Raw genomic sequence first — 16,297 nt, 5'->3', positions numbered from 1 at the left:
CCGTTTGTTTGTTTTGGTAAAATTGAATAAATCCTAAAATAATATTAATATTTAAATACCGTTCTCTGAGTCCGAGTCTCGGGCCGACTGTGCTGAATAGGAATGCACCGACAGCAAGGATGATGACCCGGACGCTTTTGCAACAGCGAAACCCGATCCGAGCGGACGCTAGCCGGCCCAGAAGGGTGCTTTTTGATAGCATAATCTCCAGCTGCGTTCGTACAGACACGTCCGGTGGATTAGAGGTGCTCGCTAATGTTGCTGGTATACGCACTGGAAGAGAAACGGAGGGGCAAAAGCAGCACAAACAAACAATCGCGTTCGTACAACGCTCAGTGGAACATAGTCCACCGGGACAATCGAATGAAAGTGGATTGGTCCGGTTGAATCGGGCTCACATTTAGGCACAGGAAGACGAAGGTGTGTCTCGGAAGAGTGGTCTGTAACAGGAATGTTAGCAATTGTGATGTGCGAGTGAAGTATTGGGCATACGCAAAAGGTACTACTGGACCTGACCGTACTTTTGCTTTAGGGGAGGCGTTTAACAGTACGGTTTTTTTTCGATCACTTCTCATCAACCATCATTTGCAACCAGTTTTGCGATGGATGAGGTGCGCATCGGTAAAAAGGTTAGCCCTATTAACGGATTAAGACGAGAAACACCCAAAGAGAAGGGGATAAACATTATGAACAACAGAAGATGCAAATAATAACACGTATGTATACTCGCTGTGATAAGATAGAAGAATATTCTTTTTTGTAACATATTACCCTTAAATTTAAGCGCAACACACCATACCGAAGGAAATTCAGATTTCTATCACTAACACATAACAAAGAACGGAGAAGAACCTTAAATATTTGCATGTTACAGTGAGGCTGTTTTCCGTCTTCTTTTTTTTTCTTAGCCAAATCATTGTTACGTTACTACATAAGGACGAACTCCAATAGTAGCGAATCTTCGTACCAAAACCAACGAAGAAATAAATAAAGGTAAAACCTTCCGGATATTCACATTTACGGTTCCTTTCATCGAAATTATCACCATTATCATAACGGAGCCATTAACATTTAATTTAATGTTGGTTCCTCAGCACCCGGGCGTTAGCCCCGGTCGCCTGGGGGTGGTCTTTTACAAGCACAATCTCCATATTGTGGTGGTGGCAGCAAAATGGCAATACGAGGCAACGATCGGCGAGATTTTAGTCTCGAAGCCGCCATTTCAAAGCATTACGAGCTTGCATGGGGAAGCGAAGAAGGGAAACAAAATTTCACACTCACGACCGCTCTCACATGCCACCGAAATGGGAATGATTGTTCCATGGTCGTAATCGTGTTTCCTCTTCGATTAAAGCTTGCCGAGCGTCATTTTCAAGCCATAAATATTGTGTGTAAGGAGGGACCCTGGGGCGAAAGAATATGCATGCTTGGTTTTTTTTCGTTGTTGAAACTTCCAAAGAGTGTAGAAATGTTGGCCTGCATCAAGAAGGATACGAAAAATACACATTTCCACAAGCCATATGGAACCTTTTGGCGAACCAAACGTTCATTGACGGTGGGGATTACTCTGATAGAACGCCGAATCGGTCGGAAAGCGTTCGAATCGAACCACGCGTACCGCGATGAGGTATAAGGAACGAGCTCAAATACTGTAAGGCAAACATTAAATATTGAACTATTAAGGGATCGCCGAATCCCATCCCGGTGGTTTGTGAGCTTGGCGTGGGGAAGGGACATAAACATTTGAGTGAAAGATTCTGTTTTTTTTCTGCTTTTTGCTTGCGTGCTGCTTGTGCCAGTCAAACACCGCTGAGAACAATATTTGGTGCCCTAAATGCTGAGCTGCTGATTTCAAACGATGATCGATCTTTCGACGTTCTCCCGGAGTCTTATGAAGGTTTTAGCCATTCTGTGTGGTGAGCGGTTCCGGAACGAATCTGCCACTAGAGTTGTTTGTTTTCAATTTCATTCGATTTTACGATTCCATCACTTTTCATCTCCGCCAGCAACAGCGGTTGGGCTTGTTTTGATCCAAATAATTCCAGCCAGTTTGTGGAAAGTGCAACGATGATAGATTTTTGGTGGCTGTTTTTTCTTGGGCAAAGGCTACATTTTACGTGAATGGGTAGCCATCAGTCCTAAAATGTATGAAATCGTAAGCGTACAATATCACAATACAGTTTCCCCTTGCGAGCATGCGATGTGGTTCGTGTCGGCTATAAATTTTATTGATCCATCTAGATGTGCTTGGCGGGAAAGCGCTAGCACACTTTGGCCACAAAAGGCTTTCCCGTCAGGCACTGGGGCACTAAAAGCAGTCCGTTCGATTTTGACAGCTTATTCCACTGCGCAACGACTTTCGATTGGATCAGAATCTATCGTTTCAAGAGTAAAAGTGGTCCGACGCTTTTCGTCGTTACTGATAACCCGATCGGCCAGAACACAACTTCCATGGGAAGAGTAACACGTAATGGAATTTCCCCGAAAATTGTTGTCAAGCAAAGTAATACTTTCCTGCCCATTTGTGGCAGTGTTCTTTGGCTATTCACAGCCTCCACCTCCTGTACCGGTTGCGCTCGGATGTTGCCCCGAAACGGTTTCGGTCGGATTTCTTGTCAATAAAACCATCAAAAATTATGGCACTGGGAAATATTAATAAAGGAAAAGGCGAGCGTGCGATAAAGAGTAAATTGTATCGATACGTTGTGCAATAAAACATCGGCGCATAAAATGTTGTTGCTTCAAATCAAAACCTGGACATTGGATGGGGGATGGTTTCAGTGGGATGCTGGCCAAAGCTAGACCGGCACGCATTTTATGGCAATTTTTGCCGACGGTTTTTTGCCTTCGCATGAGGGATTGGCTGGAATGTGAGTGAGAGTTTTATGTGTGTATTTGTACGGTTCTTACACGACGAGAAACACTAAAATTGTTGATTGGTTTTTGAATAAGTGCTGTGATGCGATAAAATGAAGAGGAACTAGTTGTTGCTAGTAAATTATTCCATCAGGGTAGAGGGGATCGATTTCAAAGTAACTTACCAAATGCGGTTAGTTGTACGTCAAAAAACGGGTTTCTAATGAAATGTAAACTGTCAGGTTAATGTCATGTAATTATCAGTTAAACGTAAGTAACTACATCAGTTATGAATGCGAAAAACACACTAAAATAGCGTTAAAATAAATAAAATAAATAAATAAAATAAAATAGCTACTATAGTTTTGTAAATAATCTAATCTCAGTAAGCCCTATATGAAGTACATACAAAGCTTTTCTATTAGAACCATTAGTGTACTGATAACGCACTTCTTCCTGGATTTAATTGAAGGTAACACAAATCCACAACCCTTAGGATAGCAAGAGCAACTGACAATTTGAATATTACAATGTGCAGCTGTTGTCGATTTTCTGGTTTCCAGCCTACCTAGCTTGTCGGTAAGCGTATGATCACCCTGATGCAGACTAAAAATCTCGTCTCACAATGCAGCAAATCCGACCGAAGTCTTCCATTATCTTCGTTCGGGAGGGAATGGGGCCCATAATCCAAACCAACGTGAATGAAAGGCCCAGCAGCATTCTACAACTTTTTTTCTATTCACCATCGGTGCGGAAAGTCGAACCGAATGAAGCCACACCATCATTACCATCATCGGCAGCATTGTCGATGATCGTTTCCTTTCACGTACGAAAAAGCCAATGGGGAGAGGGAAGAGCTTCTTTGAGATTGAACGGGTTTTGTTGTGAGTTTTCCAGCCCACCTTTGGCGTACCGATCAGCCGGATTTGTCTTCATGTTCGAATATGCAATCACTCTTCCTCCCGTTTGATTTTTCGCTTTGCTCGGTCGCTCGGATGTATGGATGGTCCTATTCATAAAATATATAGGCGCATATTAAATAGCAGGTTTAGTAGATGGAACAAGAGAAATAGGGGGGCTGGATTGGAAGGTGAGTAAGCGGCCCAACAGACGATTGATGCCGTGGAAGATGGTGCTTCAATAGAAGACCAAGCTGATTTTCGACCACCATCGCAGCCTGTTGCCTGCTCACGAGCGAGTTGCGGAAGGATAATCTTTTACCATCGGTTGGAAAGTGATTGGAAGATCCCCGATGAATGGGAACCTTCCCCTATCTTTGGGCAACAGGCGGGAAGTGCTAGGAAGTCTACTGTTGAATGGAGAACAAAGAGATTATCTGCCGGCGGCGGAAGGTCGTCCATTTTCGTACCACCTTTTGATTATGGTGTCCAAGTGGTGAATGTAAACGATTTAGCACCCTAAAAAGTCCTGCAAGATTGAAAACTATAGGTAAAATAGCAAGTACAAACTTTGGAATAGATTTTGTTGTTGCAATAAACGTATCCCTTATAGCTATCGCGACATTTAATAATGTACGGAAACTTTATACACTTTAAAACAAATTAAGCAAACAGAGCAAAAATTGAAATTTTCCAAATTATTTTGTCAATCAATAAAAGTAGCACAAAAGAGCAAACCTTGCTAAACGATTTGCAGGGATGTTTTTGCCCGTAGCAAAAACACCTGTACAAAAGCACCATTCAATTAAAATGTCAACTCGGTGCATGTCTGCAACCCGGAAAGGCCCAAATTGAAGTGCAAAAGGGTTGCACCTGCAGCAGTACGGTAGGTCGCCTCCCGGAGCTGACGTTTAATCCTTGCAGTCTAAGCTCCGATCGGACCAGCGACACAAAGCAGCGATTCTCATGTGCCCATGGACACACAGTTGGATTTAGCAACTCCCGTTACTGCTACCAGGGCCAACGGAAATGACCGTGCAGTGACTAAATAAATATTGTTCTACCACGCCACCTACTACCACCGACACAACCTCTCTCGCTCGACGTTTTTCCAATCCAGTTTCGACGGTACCATACGAGCTCCAGCCGGGTGTGAAGCTGTTCGAAAACACCGATGCACAGACACAGGGAATGCGTTTACAAAGCACACAACTGGTTGGCATTACGCGAATCGACATGGAGGGCGGGGGGGGGGGGGACACACACGCAGTCAGACGCACGTTTTGAGCACACAACATTTTACCCAAAATAGTTGACACGCACGTTCTGGCGTGCACTTTCACACTGCTGCTGCCGCGCTGCTGCTGAGTGGCAGAATTCTGTGGAATAGCTGACATTTTCCCCGTCGAAGGCCCGTACCATCAGCTATTATTGTAGGTGACAGTGTGTGCTTCCCTTTGCGCCACAAATGCACTGAAGCAGGTCCATGGGCTGGACCACGGCACCGGGTGGAAGTGAATGTACAAATGGCAAACAGAACCCGGCCAGGATGTGACACGGAGTGCATGCGTACGCTAAACAATCGCCCGAACTGTTGCGCTCAAATACTTAAAGCGAGACTGTGGGGGGTTGAGCATTGTGAGCACTGGTCCGTGGGTAGCGGCGAAAATGTGTGGAATTTCAAGTTTCAGCTTGACACCACATTTCACAAACAGGTTGCACATGCTCAGCCCCAGCTGGAGCTGGCGGTGGTTGGTGTGAATTGTACTACCGTCAGAAAAGCACTTAGCCGCCACGGCGACACGAGACAATGCAACACCTTTCGTTCGTAGCATAGCGTAAAAGACTGTGCGTGTTCTCAATGGACTAAGGATGTGTGCAAACCGTGCTCTATCATCATTTAAGTACGTCTTGTTTCAAGGAACAGCAGATAAACAGCTTTAAGCAGTACCGATAGGCATGCTGCTTTAAGAATTACCCAAAGGGGCAACAACAAAGCTCGCAAGAAACATCGGTAATGGTGCTAATAACAATAAATACATATTTTATTCGCCCATCGCCCATTACTCGCCCAGTGTTTGTTGGGAGGGCAGCGTAAGGAAAGATAGCCTCTATTATTGCACCGTTAGTTAGTCGGAGCAGTGGTTTTAGTAGAAGCGAACCCTATGTTATTGATTGTTCGTGAGACGAAGAGGGAGTTTGTTGTGCATTAACAGCAAAACATGGCTAGGATAGAATGTGAGACACAAACCAGGCGATGAATGAGCGAAATTGAGCATTCAATGGAAAATATTGTTAGCAAAGCATGCCAAAAAGACTGTAAAACCAAACGAAAAAGGGCTCAGCTCCGCACGTATGCTGTATTATTGGATTAGCAACTCTTTCAATGGATATAAATTTAAAAAATGGACCAATACATTGTGTGCACGAACAATAGGAAACGGACGCAGAAACAAAAACACACTCACTCTCTTTCTCTTGCAATAGCCAACGGTCCTTTGCACGTTTTTTGCACCTAATTGGTTGTATATGATGGTGCCGAAAACCAATGATGTCAACAACGGTGTCCCAATACGATATTCCCCAGCGGAAATGTGGGCACGAAAAGTGTCCTCCTCTTCCGTTCCACACTCACACACACATGATGAGCCGATGCGCCTTATGCTCGCTGACAAAAGTAGCACCATAAAAATTGCTCTTGGACTGTGCTTTTTTGTTCGGTCTCCGCTGTACAGTTAGCCCACAAGAAGTAAGAAAAAGCATGATATCCGTATTTTCGGCTCGTAACTAGCACCTTTGCTGTTACCAACTGTGACATACGTGTGTTTGCTGGAACGAATCCAGCTCTTTTTGTATGGTTGTGTTAGTGTGAATGTAGTTTTTTGTTTTGTCCCATACCCCAACGGATGGAGCAGGGACACTCGCTGGGTTTTGGTTGACTCGCTTTTGCGTCCCCAATTGCAATGGATCCAAAGCAGCGCCATCGGGTAACGGAGTGGAAAAAAATCCGGAAAAACAATTCCTTTTCCGCCCAGCTTGTCTCGCAGTTCCTCCACTTGCCTGCGGTGGCCAGGCATAGAGGAAGCTCACCAAACAGTGTGCAAATAAAAACACCGATCCGTACGAAGGGAAATGCCAAACGCCCTGGCAAAAGTGATGCGTCCCATATGTGTGTGGGTGTGTGTGTTTGAACCGGTGGGTAGCAGCAGCATCTTTTAGCCGTGTTATTGCAAAAGATGGAAAGAAATCGACCAAAGAAGTGGCGCGTGCATTGAGCGCTGCTGGAATACTCCCGACCGCTGATGGCAGTTGTCGTGGCTGTCTTTTTTTCCTTCGTTTCAGTTTCAGGACGGGCAAAAGCACCGTCAGCAGCTCGATAAAAAGGAATCCAATAAAGGAACGAATCTCTCGAAACGAGATGCTCATTGGGCGATGGATGAACAATTGCTACGCTGCAGGGAGTATGAGGGGCGCAGATGTGGCAAAGCTGGGTGGATGGGTGTGGATGTGTGAGTGTGTGTAGTGGTGGTAATGGCCAGGATGAAGCGGACCCGAATCTTCAGTGTTCTCGGTTTCCATTTGGCATGTCCCCTTCCTGTTGCCCGCCGCTCTCGCGCGGAATGTTAGAAGCGGAATCCGTAGCGAGGAAATTTTCGGGCGGAATATGGAATAAAATGAATAAAAGCGAATAAACAAAAGAATAATAAAAGTAAATTGAGTGCTACATGTGCATCATGGGTTTTTTTGGGGTCTCCCATACCAATGTATCTTGCTGGCAGCGCTTCCCGAACCGTATGGACGCACCGTCTCAGCGGGAGGTCGTATCCCAGGATAGTGTACGTTGTCTCAGTGCCAGCACCAAGTTGATGCTTTGTTGACTAGCGTTAGCATTCAATCGGGTTCGTATAGTGTGGAAGATGGTTAAAAGGAAAGGACGCAGGACGCCGGACAGGAACAGGAGGAAACAATATCCTTGGAACCAGAGTCGGATGATCCTGCAAACGACATCCCGGTACCATCATGTTTGGGGTTTGTTCACCAGGACAATAAAACAGCACGCGAGCTCTCCCGGCCGTATGGTGGCAGCAGCTCGAAGACGAAACGCAAATAAAAGGAACTACTTCTCCACCGCTTTTCGGTTTTGTCGGGGTGGAAGGTAGAAAAAAAAGGACAGTGCCAGAGTATCGCACCTAATGTCCTTACTTGCCCGAGGATGAACTGAGCGTGGCTAAAATGGCGTGGTGGGCGCTGATGATGCAACCCGAGCGGACGCCGGTGGAACGAGCGAGAAATGAAACAATCCTTCGGGCACAGAACAAAAAATTGCTCCGATTATTGAGACAACCATCAGGCACACCTGGTGCTTTATGTTGCTAGCATATAACCAAACTCGCTTGGGTGTGGGCTGAGCTGGGGTGTTCTTATTTTCCTCTCTCTCTCCGTCGTTCTCTTGGAAATTTGCTTTGTCTATTTGCTTTGGTTTTGTCACCTGACACTAGAGTGGACCAAAATTAAACAAACATGTCTTTGTACATATATTTGAGCGCCACAGGACAAACATTTGCTTTGGCAAACTGCATTAGTTTGATTACGTTCCATGCGGTTGTGCTGTTTTGCCATCTTTATCTGAAAGGTAATGTAACGCCATTGTTTAACCAGCACGCAAAAGATTTTTTTTCGTAAGGTATATTCTTCTCGTAAATTAAAGTGACGTATTTTTAATTTTTTATTTCCATCCACTTGTATCGCAAAACGTTGGTTAATAAAAACCGTTCCTTTGAAACTAAATTGAAGGACATTATGGTTAAATAAACTTTTCTTTTTGAAGGCTTTCTGGCAAAAGCAAAGGTGCTAATAATAAATAAGAAGCATACCACTACCACCATAGATAATGTACCCCCACACCATATCGTACTAAGTTATCAGCGGCCCTCAACCATGTCGCGCGACAAGTAACAAATTAACAACAATGTTTGACATTTTCATAAACTTCACGCACCACCGGGAAAGGAGTTAATTTCGTTTAATTATTCATGAAAATAGAGCGGTTCCGCTAGCCAGTGTTTCGGCACTGGCATGGCGGAACAAAAACATCATGACGAACCCTTCCCGATGCCACAGGCACTTTCGGGTGATACGCTCCCAAGTTTCGTTAGGGGGAGGGTAGAATATTGAGTAAAAATTCATGTTGCATCAATATAAAACAAACACATGCGAACAAAGAGGGAAAAAAGGTGTACGATAAACCTTTCCATGTTTATAGTTTGTCGCTTTTCCGCGACATCGAACCGAACACACTGAATCTGATGGGACGAGGGTGGGCCCTTTGGCAAATTAAATTAAGTGACACGCAATCACTTTCCCCGCGTGGTGGTCGCGGCACCAGCAGGCCGTTTCTCTATCCCCGAACGGTCGAGTGTTGGAGGTGGACGAGGTAAACGATTTTTGTTTAGCTTCGGCTCGATGATGTTTACCCCGCCAGCGAGATGTACCACAAACAAAGAGCGAGAGAGGAAGAGATGAGAGAGATAATGGGACATAACGAGTGAGGCTGGAACGGGTTTAAAATGGCTTCCCGTAGTTTGTGATAAGTAGAAAATAAGTTATTGAAGGGTGTACTTACCGGCATAGTTTGACTACCGTGAAGTGATGTTATAGCAGCTTGAGCTTCTTGATGCGAGGTAAATTTAACAAAGGCGCAACCTGTAAGGAAACAGCAGAAGAATAAAATTAGTAAAACATTGAGCAAATAATGAATTACTATAAATAGTTTCTGACGATGTGTGATTGTGCTGATACGGTTTATCGTTCCTGACCATACAAAAAGGCACCATCCTTGCTGTGATAAACGTTGTGCCGCGGACGGAGGTCATGTTATCGCAAAAAAAAAGCATGCGCCAACCAACCGACACCATCCGAATGAACCGTCGCCTAGAACGCTCCCCAGGATTGAGCTTCGGTCAAGGATAATCCACAACAGTGGGGGTGACATGGGTGTCTATGTGTGTAGCGTGATGCGCATCAGAAATCGATAAACAATTATATCAAATGGGCAACGACAATCCGGGGAGCACGAGCACGACAGGGTATCGTTTCCGTCGATTCATTTCAGTCGGGAGAGTTTCATGGCGCACTTGCTGTCCTGTATATCTTTCCGTCCAAATTATCACCAACGCTGACCGGTGCCGAAACGATCTTTACGCTGGACGATATTTATTGCGGGAAATAAAACTCACGAGCCTTTGCTGATGCTGATCGATGATGTGCGCCCCCTAGCTAGGGTACATTGGCAGCCATTCTGGTACGAAGGAAATCCGTATAAAGTAACACCGTCAGACATGTGTGCGTGTGTTTTTTTTTTCGTTTGTTTATGTGACTTTGGTGCGTCCTTTTTGGTGCACAGTGAATAAAAGGATATCTCGTTCGCCAACAGATGGCAGTCTTTGCTGCCCTGCACTGGGCTAGGAAAGGGTAAATAAATTGTGTACAAAAAATAAACAGACGCCAAAAAACAAAAAAGCACGAAACAATAACAATCACCAGACACGTTAGTACCACGTGCTGAGCTTGAAGAGTCAACTGCCGAGGACAAACAACAAAGAACTATATCGATGAGTTTTGGCGCTAAGGCCGAACTTTCGAACGGTCGAAACGGTGACGGTCAGGCTGTGACAGAGATAGGACGCCACATCAGCCGAGTGTAGTGTACAAACGGTTGACCTTTCCGAAGCATTGCAATGAAACCGTTGGCCACCATAGCGATAGATTGGGCCATAAAAGTATTTTTTATTGAAAAACTTCACAATCGTTCAGGTTCACGCGTGCGTGCGTAGGCGAATAAAAAACGCGGATCGGTAGCTTTGTTGCAAAATACATATTGCTTTCGACACTTGGATGTGTTTCCCAACGGGCACAGAGTGTTTGTAAAAACATATCCTGTCAGTGCATGTGTTCCAATGAAGCAACAACTATTTAAAACAAAGACTCAGACTTGTATTTTGATACAACTGTTGATCACAACAGTATTTTGATACAACTGTTTTAAATAATTTCTACTTATTTGAAATGTTCTTTGTCATACAGGCCTTTTAAACTCAATCGGAATGCGGCAAATATTGATTGTAGTCAACTTATACTAATTCTTAAACTCATTCAGTAAAAATGTTTTAAACACCTGCAAACAGCAACATGTGCCTGTGCACTTACCGTGTTACGTACTGAGCGGAAACAGGATGTATACATCCATTGGTTGTTGGTCAAAGAGAATATAAAAGCTTTTACCCATCCCATTCCGTAGGCTGGTCGATTCAATGTTCATGTTTGGCAAAAGCCGCCCATTCCCGTGGATTGCAAACGTGTGGCGAAAGTAGGACAGAGGTAAGTCATACCTTCCATAACCGAACGGGAGGCATACACACTAGGCATACAACTCAACGGTGCCAGCAGGTAGGATGGACTGATCTTGCGCACGGCCATTTCACATTTTCCGTCGTTCCGTCGTTGCCAATCAAAACGGTGACGTATAGCTTGTACCTTTTTCAACCGAGGAGTGATTTGAGCGAAAGTTTAGGCACGGGACTTGAAATTAGCTTTCGCACGATGCTTTGGGAACGGGGACAGGGGACTGTCTCGAACAAGTCGAAAGTTAGATGTGTTTTTTGATGTTTGACGAAGGATGCAAAGTCCAATCAATGTTGGTTCGCTTATATATATATGAATTTGGCCCTCCCACTGGTAAGTGACGGTAGTATACAGATTTATACTTATATTTTTGAGATGTTCTATATTGCCAACAAAATTGTGCTCCATTTGCGGTGCCAGGTAAGATCTAGTGGGAAAAAGGTGTGAGCAAAAGCACAAATTTCGGCGTAAATCACTCTCATGGCAACTTCGTTTCGAACCCTCTTCACGATAATTTTTTGCTTGTAGCGTAGGCTGGATGGCTGGTAAAAAATACGTAAAAGTGGCTGCAGTAACACTCAAACACGTCAACGATGGGGCAGTGGAAATGGAATCGTTGTAGCTTAGAAGGGAAAAAGTAGCTACATCTCTGTCAGTCCCTTGTCACCGCGTAACGAAACGCAATTGAACAGATGACAACTGGTTGATTCATTAGTAAACCCATCCCTATGGCAACGGCTCTCACCGAGACCCTACATTTCAATCACCTTTTTCACCGCTGACTGACAGCGCACTGCTCCGGTTACTAGTTGCGTCATTTTCTGTAACATGCCCTTACACGTAGCGCAGACAGCTCGAGGAGGTCTTGTCTTAGCGTACGGATGCGCAACCATACCAATCCATAATGGATACGAATGGAAAGAAAAGGATTGTGAATATCTCCTGAATAATTCGTTCGTTTCACTTCCTTTACGGTTGATTGACAGTAAATTGGTTTCTCTGTTTCACGCGGACTCGCCCCTATCGCTCCACAAATTGGACGGTGATGGACGTGGCAAAGGATGTGATCACATTTCTGCCACTAACGTCACACACCAATCGATCGACAAAGTGTTGGAGCAAATTGAAGTAATGACCGAGATGTACAGGAGGCACGTTGGCAGTGCAAATTTTGTTACCATCTGCTCAACTACAGCAAAGCATTGGTCGAGAGAAACTGGAAAGTGGTTATAATGAACATTCATTCTAGGGCTTTTCCCGGTCGCGTTCGTAGGACTGCTTCACTTCCGTCGCGCTGTGGTTGTATTCAAGACACGGAACATTATTCGCTTTAGTAGGTTTTATCAGCAGACGTTTGTGTTGGAATTTCCTTCGGCAGAGAGTTGCCATCGCGATGCTCGTGCCAAGGAGCTGCTTGAGGCACGTAGCGAGAATGAATAAAATTAATTATCTTATTTATCATGAAGCTAAATTTGAATTCACTGTCCGACACTGGTTGACTGCTTTGGTTGCGGCAAGGCACGAACTAGCGGCGGGAGGACAATCTCCGGACAAGGATGCTCTGGAATGTTCGTGTTGCTTGAAGTAGTTGTGGCTTATCACGTTCCCTGCCATTTGCCATGTCTTGTTTGTGTATGTTGATTGAAAAAAAGGATTTATCATGTCTGTAAAAATTAACTGTGCTTTAATGGAATCATTCATAACAAAATTTGTAAAAAAGATACTCATAAGACAGTGTCGATGAAATATTTTTAAGTCATTTTTTTAATACAAAGAACAGGCTTGCCAAACGGGAAAAGGCAAATGAGCTTGTTCTCAAAGTCTCCATAAAGATAAGTAATCATCTTCTTGTCAAAAGGAGATGAAATTTATACCCTTTTCTTGCCATAATTTCATTATTTTATTCAATCTATTTTCGTTTGAAATATTTTTTCTATGTCAAATAAAACAACAAATCGTTATCAACAATATTCTTTAAGATTGGAAAAGCCATTTATCCTTTGAATGTGTGCTTAAATATAATCTAAATTATTACCCAACAATCCATTCGGTTTTCTTTTCAACCATGACTGTTGATATATGCTTCGTTCGCCGAATTTAATCTCCAAACAATAAAACACTTATCTTTAATCACTCTTCCCAAGTTTTATATCCACTGCTTTAAGAGCACTCCAACGAACATAGCTAATACTCTCGGCACTAATCGTTCAACGTCATTAAAACATTAGTTTCCGATCGTACGATGCAATGCAAAATCGATTCCAATCAAATAATATCCCCCGTTTTCGTTTGCTGTCTGCAGTCTGTCTGCTCTTTGCCATTCCATTCCAAACCTTACCGAAACCTTATTCATCGATTTGTTTGGAATAGAATGCAAGCGTTTTTTCTCTCCATACGCCCTCTGCTTTTTTCCACCACTATTCATTCCGATTGCTTGCCCAAATTCGATCGCACTTCGTTTGTTAGATTAAAATTCAATTGAATGCTGTTGAATCCTGGGCCTGTGGCGAGGAGCCTCCCAGCTATTGGGTTGCTGTTGAATCTTTCCAATCAATTCGATTCCATCGCGCCCACACAAAACTGACGCGATGAAACCAAAGAATCATGGCCGGCATAGACATGGCCAGGGTACGATAGTTTTCCTTTCGTACGGCAGCCCCGTTTGGAATGGAATAGAGAGTGGATTTGAAAATGTTTTTCCACCAGCAGAGTAGTGCAAAATATCCAGCTATTCCCCTCCTCCTCCGATGCGCTATCGAAAGAGCATATAAACAAAAAAAAAACACAAACTAAGTGAGGAAATCTTATCATCCGCAAAACAAATTTCAGTCTCTTTCGGCGCAGCGCCATCCACATTCACAGCTCATCGCGTTTCACAAATTGCTTGTTTCCGTTCAATAACTGCGGCAATATTTGTTGGCATGTCCTACCGATTTCCCCCATCAGATTCCGTCTGCACTGCTCCCACTTTCCTCGACGCTCGAGCTTCCGTTTCGGTGCGAGTGCGATGTTTGCCACACTTCCCAGCGATATATATTTTTCGCTCTGTCGAATTGAAAAAGGATGGTAGGAAGCGCGCAACGCACTGCTTGGCGTGTGAGAATGTGAATTTTGTCATTTCATATCCACTTGCGAGGGTCTGGAGTGAAAACTCATCTCTACGTCCTAACGACTTTCCTGGACGCAAGCAAGCCGAATCACATGGAGTGGGTGTGGGAAGCCACGGATGCTTGCACTGCAAACGTGTACCGTACTGCTGCTCGAAAACAGCCAAGATCATCACTTAGTGGGTTTATTTCGATACCGATGGCAACACTCTCGTTACGGGTGCTGAGTTCCAAATACACACACACGCACACATGTATATATACACATACATAGCACCAGTCATCCTTTCATCTGCCCGGAGGAGAAAAGTTCGTCAATATTGCAACATTCTACTCTTTTCCGGTAAGAGCCGTAGCAAAACGAGCTTTAGAACCGGGGAAGCATCAATGGAGGTAGCGTGCGACGAAACGTACATGGCAAAGAAAAATGCACAAACATTATTTCGGGCTAAAGAAGATATGACTCGTACGGTTCGGTGTACGCTACGAGTTGATGTGCAAGATTCGACAGCGAGCTTCGCACGGAAAAGCAGTCACCTCCATCGCGATCATAACGATGTCGTCGACGATGGCAGTGAAGCAGCCGAATTTTCCCAAGCATAGCACCTCCCTACCATTAGTGCTGCAGGGCGAGGACCTGTCGCTTTCGCGTTCTCATTTCAGGTCGTCGAATGCTGCTTAAAGTGCAGAGAAATGGGGAGCCACGGAAGCGGACGGGATCGAAATAGGAAACGGAAAAATTGGAAATAACAAATCTGTCAACTGTGATTGCCAGCTTCACACGGACGGAATGCTATTTCCAGCGTCGATGGCACTGCTATTATACGTTGCTGTAAAAATTGCATCAATACATGTTTGTGTCGATTCACCTAGCCCTCCTTGCCCTGGTGCGATATGATGCATCGTCGCTGCAAATCGAATGCATGATGTAGCCACCGTTTTTCACGCGTTTTCTTTCCAAGCACGGATTCGAATGTTTGTCATCCGGACTCGGTACCGAGAAGCTTGTCTAGCCGTAGGGCAATGTTTTGTTTTTGGGGTCGGTAGCTGTGATTTTATGTTTTACGTTTACTTGTGTGTTTTTGTGTGTACGCGATTTGGTTTATTTCGTTAGCTTCAAGTTGATTTGGGTTCGGGTATGTCGTTGGTTCCGCCACTGAAACGAACGAACATCATACGTCGTGTTGTCATAGTCGAAGGTGACGAAGTGCATCTGTACCGTCGAACGATGATTCGAATAGATACAGTCAATTATAATTTCAAAGTGGAAATGTAAAAACAGAGTACAGCAATCAGTTCAGGGGTTCCAATTAAAAGTATGCAGTGGTATGGAGTAGGTACTAGTTTTTGGCTGAACTTTTTTTTTTTATCATTTTCTAATATGCTGCTTTTACAGTGAAGAATTGATTTGATAAATTTAAATCATTTTTGTTTATTATTTAAAAATATTGTGCATATCTTGAATAAATGTACGATGTGAAAATAACAAAGTTATTTTACTGTTATCGGGTCGCAACACAAAGAGAATAATTTCTTAAAATTGATTGCAACGTGTGTCGACTTCAAAGTAGATATATTGTACAAAATTGACACACAGTTCAAAAAATATTTCATAAGTATTAATTTTTATAGTTTATCAGAATTTGTTTTAACCATAAATCCCTTTAAACAGCAATACCGGGAGCACTTATATTTTATGAAAGAACTGTTTTAATGCTCTTAAAGAACACGTGTAGTACTCAATCATACAAACAACATAATGGTACAACAGAGTGAAATCCGGGAGAAGAGGACGAATTCTCTACGGGAAAACGTTTGTCCCCAGTGTAATTACACGTTCCGGGCACGCTATTAACCATCATCACTGTCTCCCAATTTCGAAATTCATCGTACAAACCCATCGCACGGTGTTCCACCAACACCGTGTGTGATACAACATGCATTGCAGTAAAAAGAAAAACGGTAAAATATTGCAAAACTCATTCGTCAAGAACCAATGGCGACGAGGGGCTGAGCAAAATGAAAAATGAACGG

At 43.8% G+C, this 16,297-nt stretch overlaps 1 protein-coding gene across 18 annotated transcripts in view; it reads right to left on the bottom strand.

The window, feature by feature from the left end:
- Positions 1-16,297, bottom strand: part of LOC121593624 (CUGBP Elav-like family member 4) — a 330,070-nt gene that overhangs the window by 38,619 nt on the left and 275,154 nt on the right. For all 18 annotated transcript variants that reach the window (XM_041916157.1, XM_041916158.1, XM_041916164.1 and 15 more), the window contains one exon: positions 9,379-9,458. In XM_041916157.1, coding sequence (XP_041772091.1) covers positions 9,379-9,458 — 80 coding nt within the window. The remainder of the gene's footprint in view (positions 1-9,378; positions 9,459-16,297) is intronic.

This window comes from Anopheles merus, chromosome 2L (genome assembly GCF_017562075.2).
Source record: "Anopheles merus strain MAF chromosome 2L, AmerM5.1, whole genome shotgun sequence".
In the NCBI taxonomy this organism is placed as follows: Eukaryota; Metazoa; Arthropoda; class Insecta; order Diptera; family Culicidae; genus Anopheles; species Anopheles merus.
Note: the sequence above shows the minus strand (reverse complement) of the source record. Positions and strands in the feature narration are given on the sequence as shown.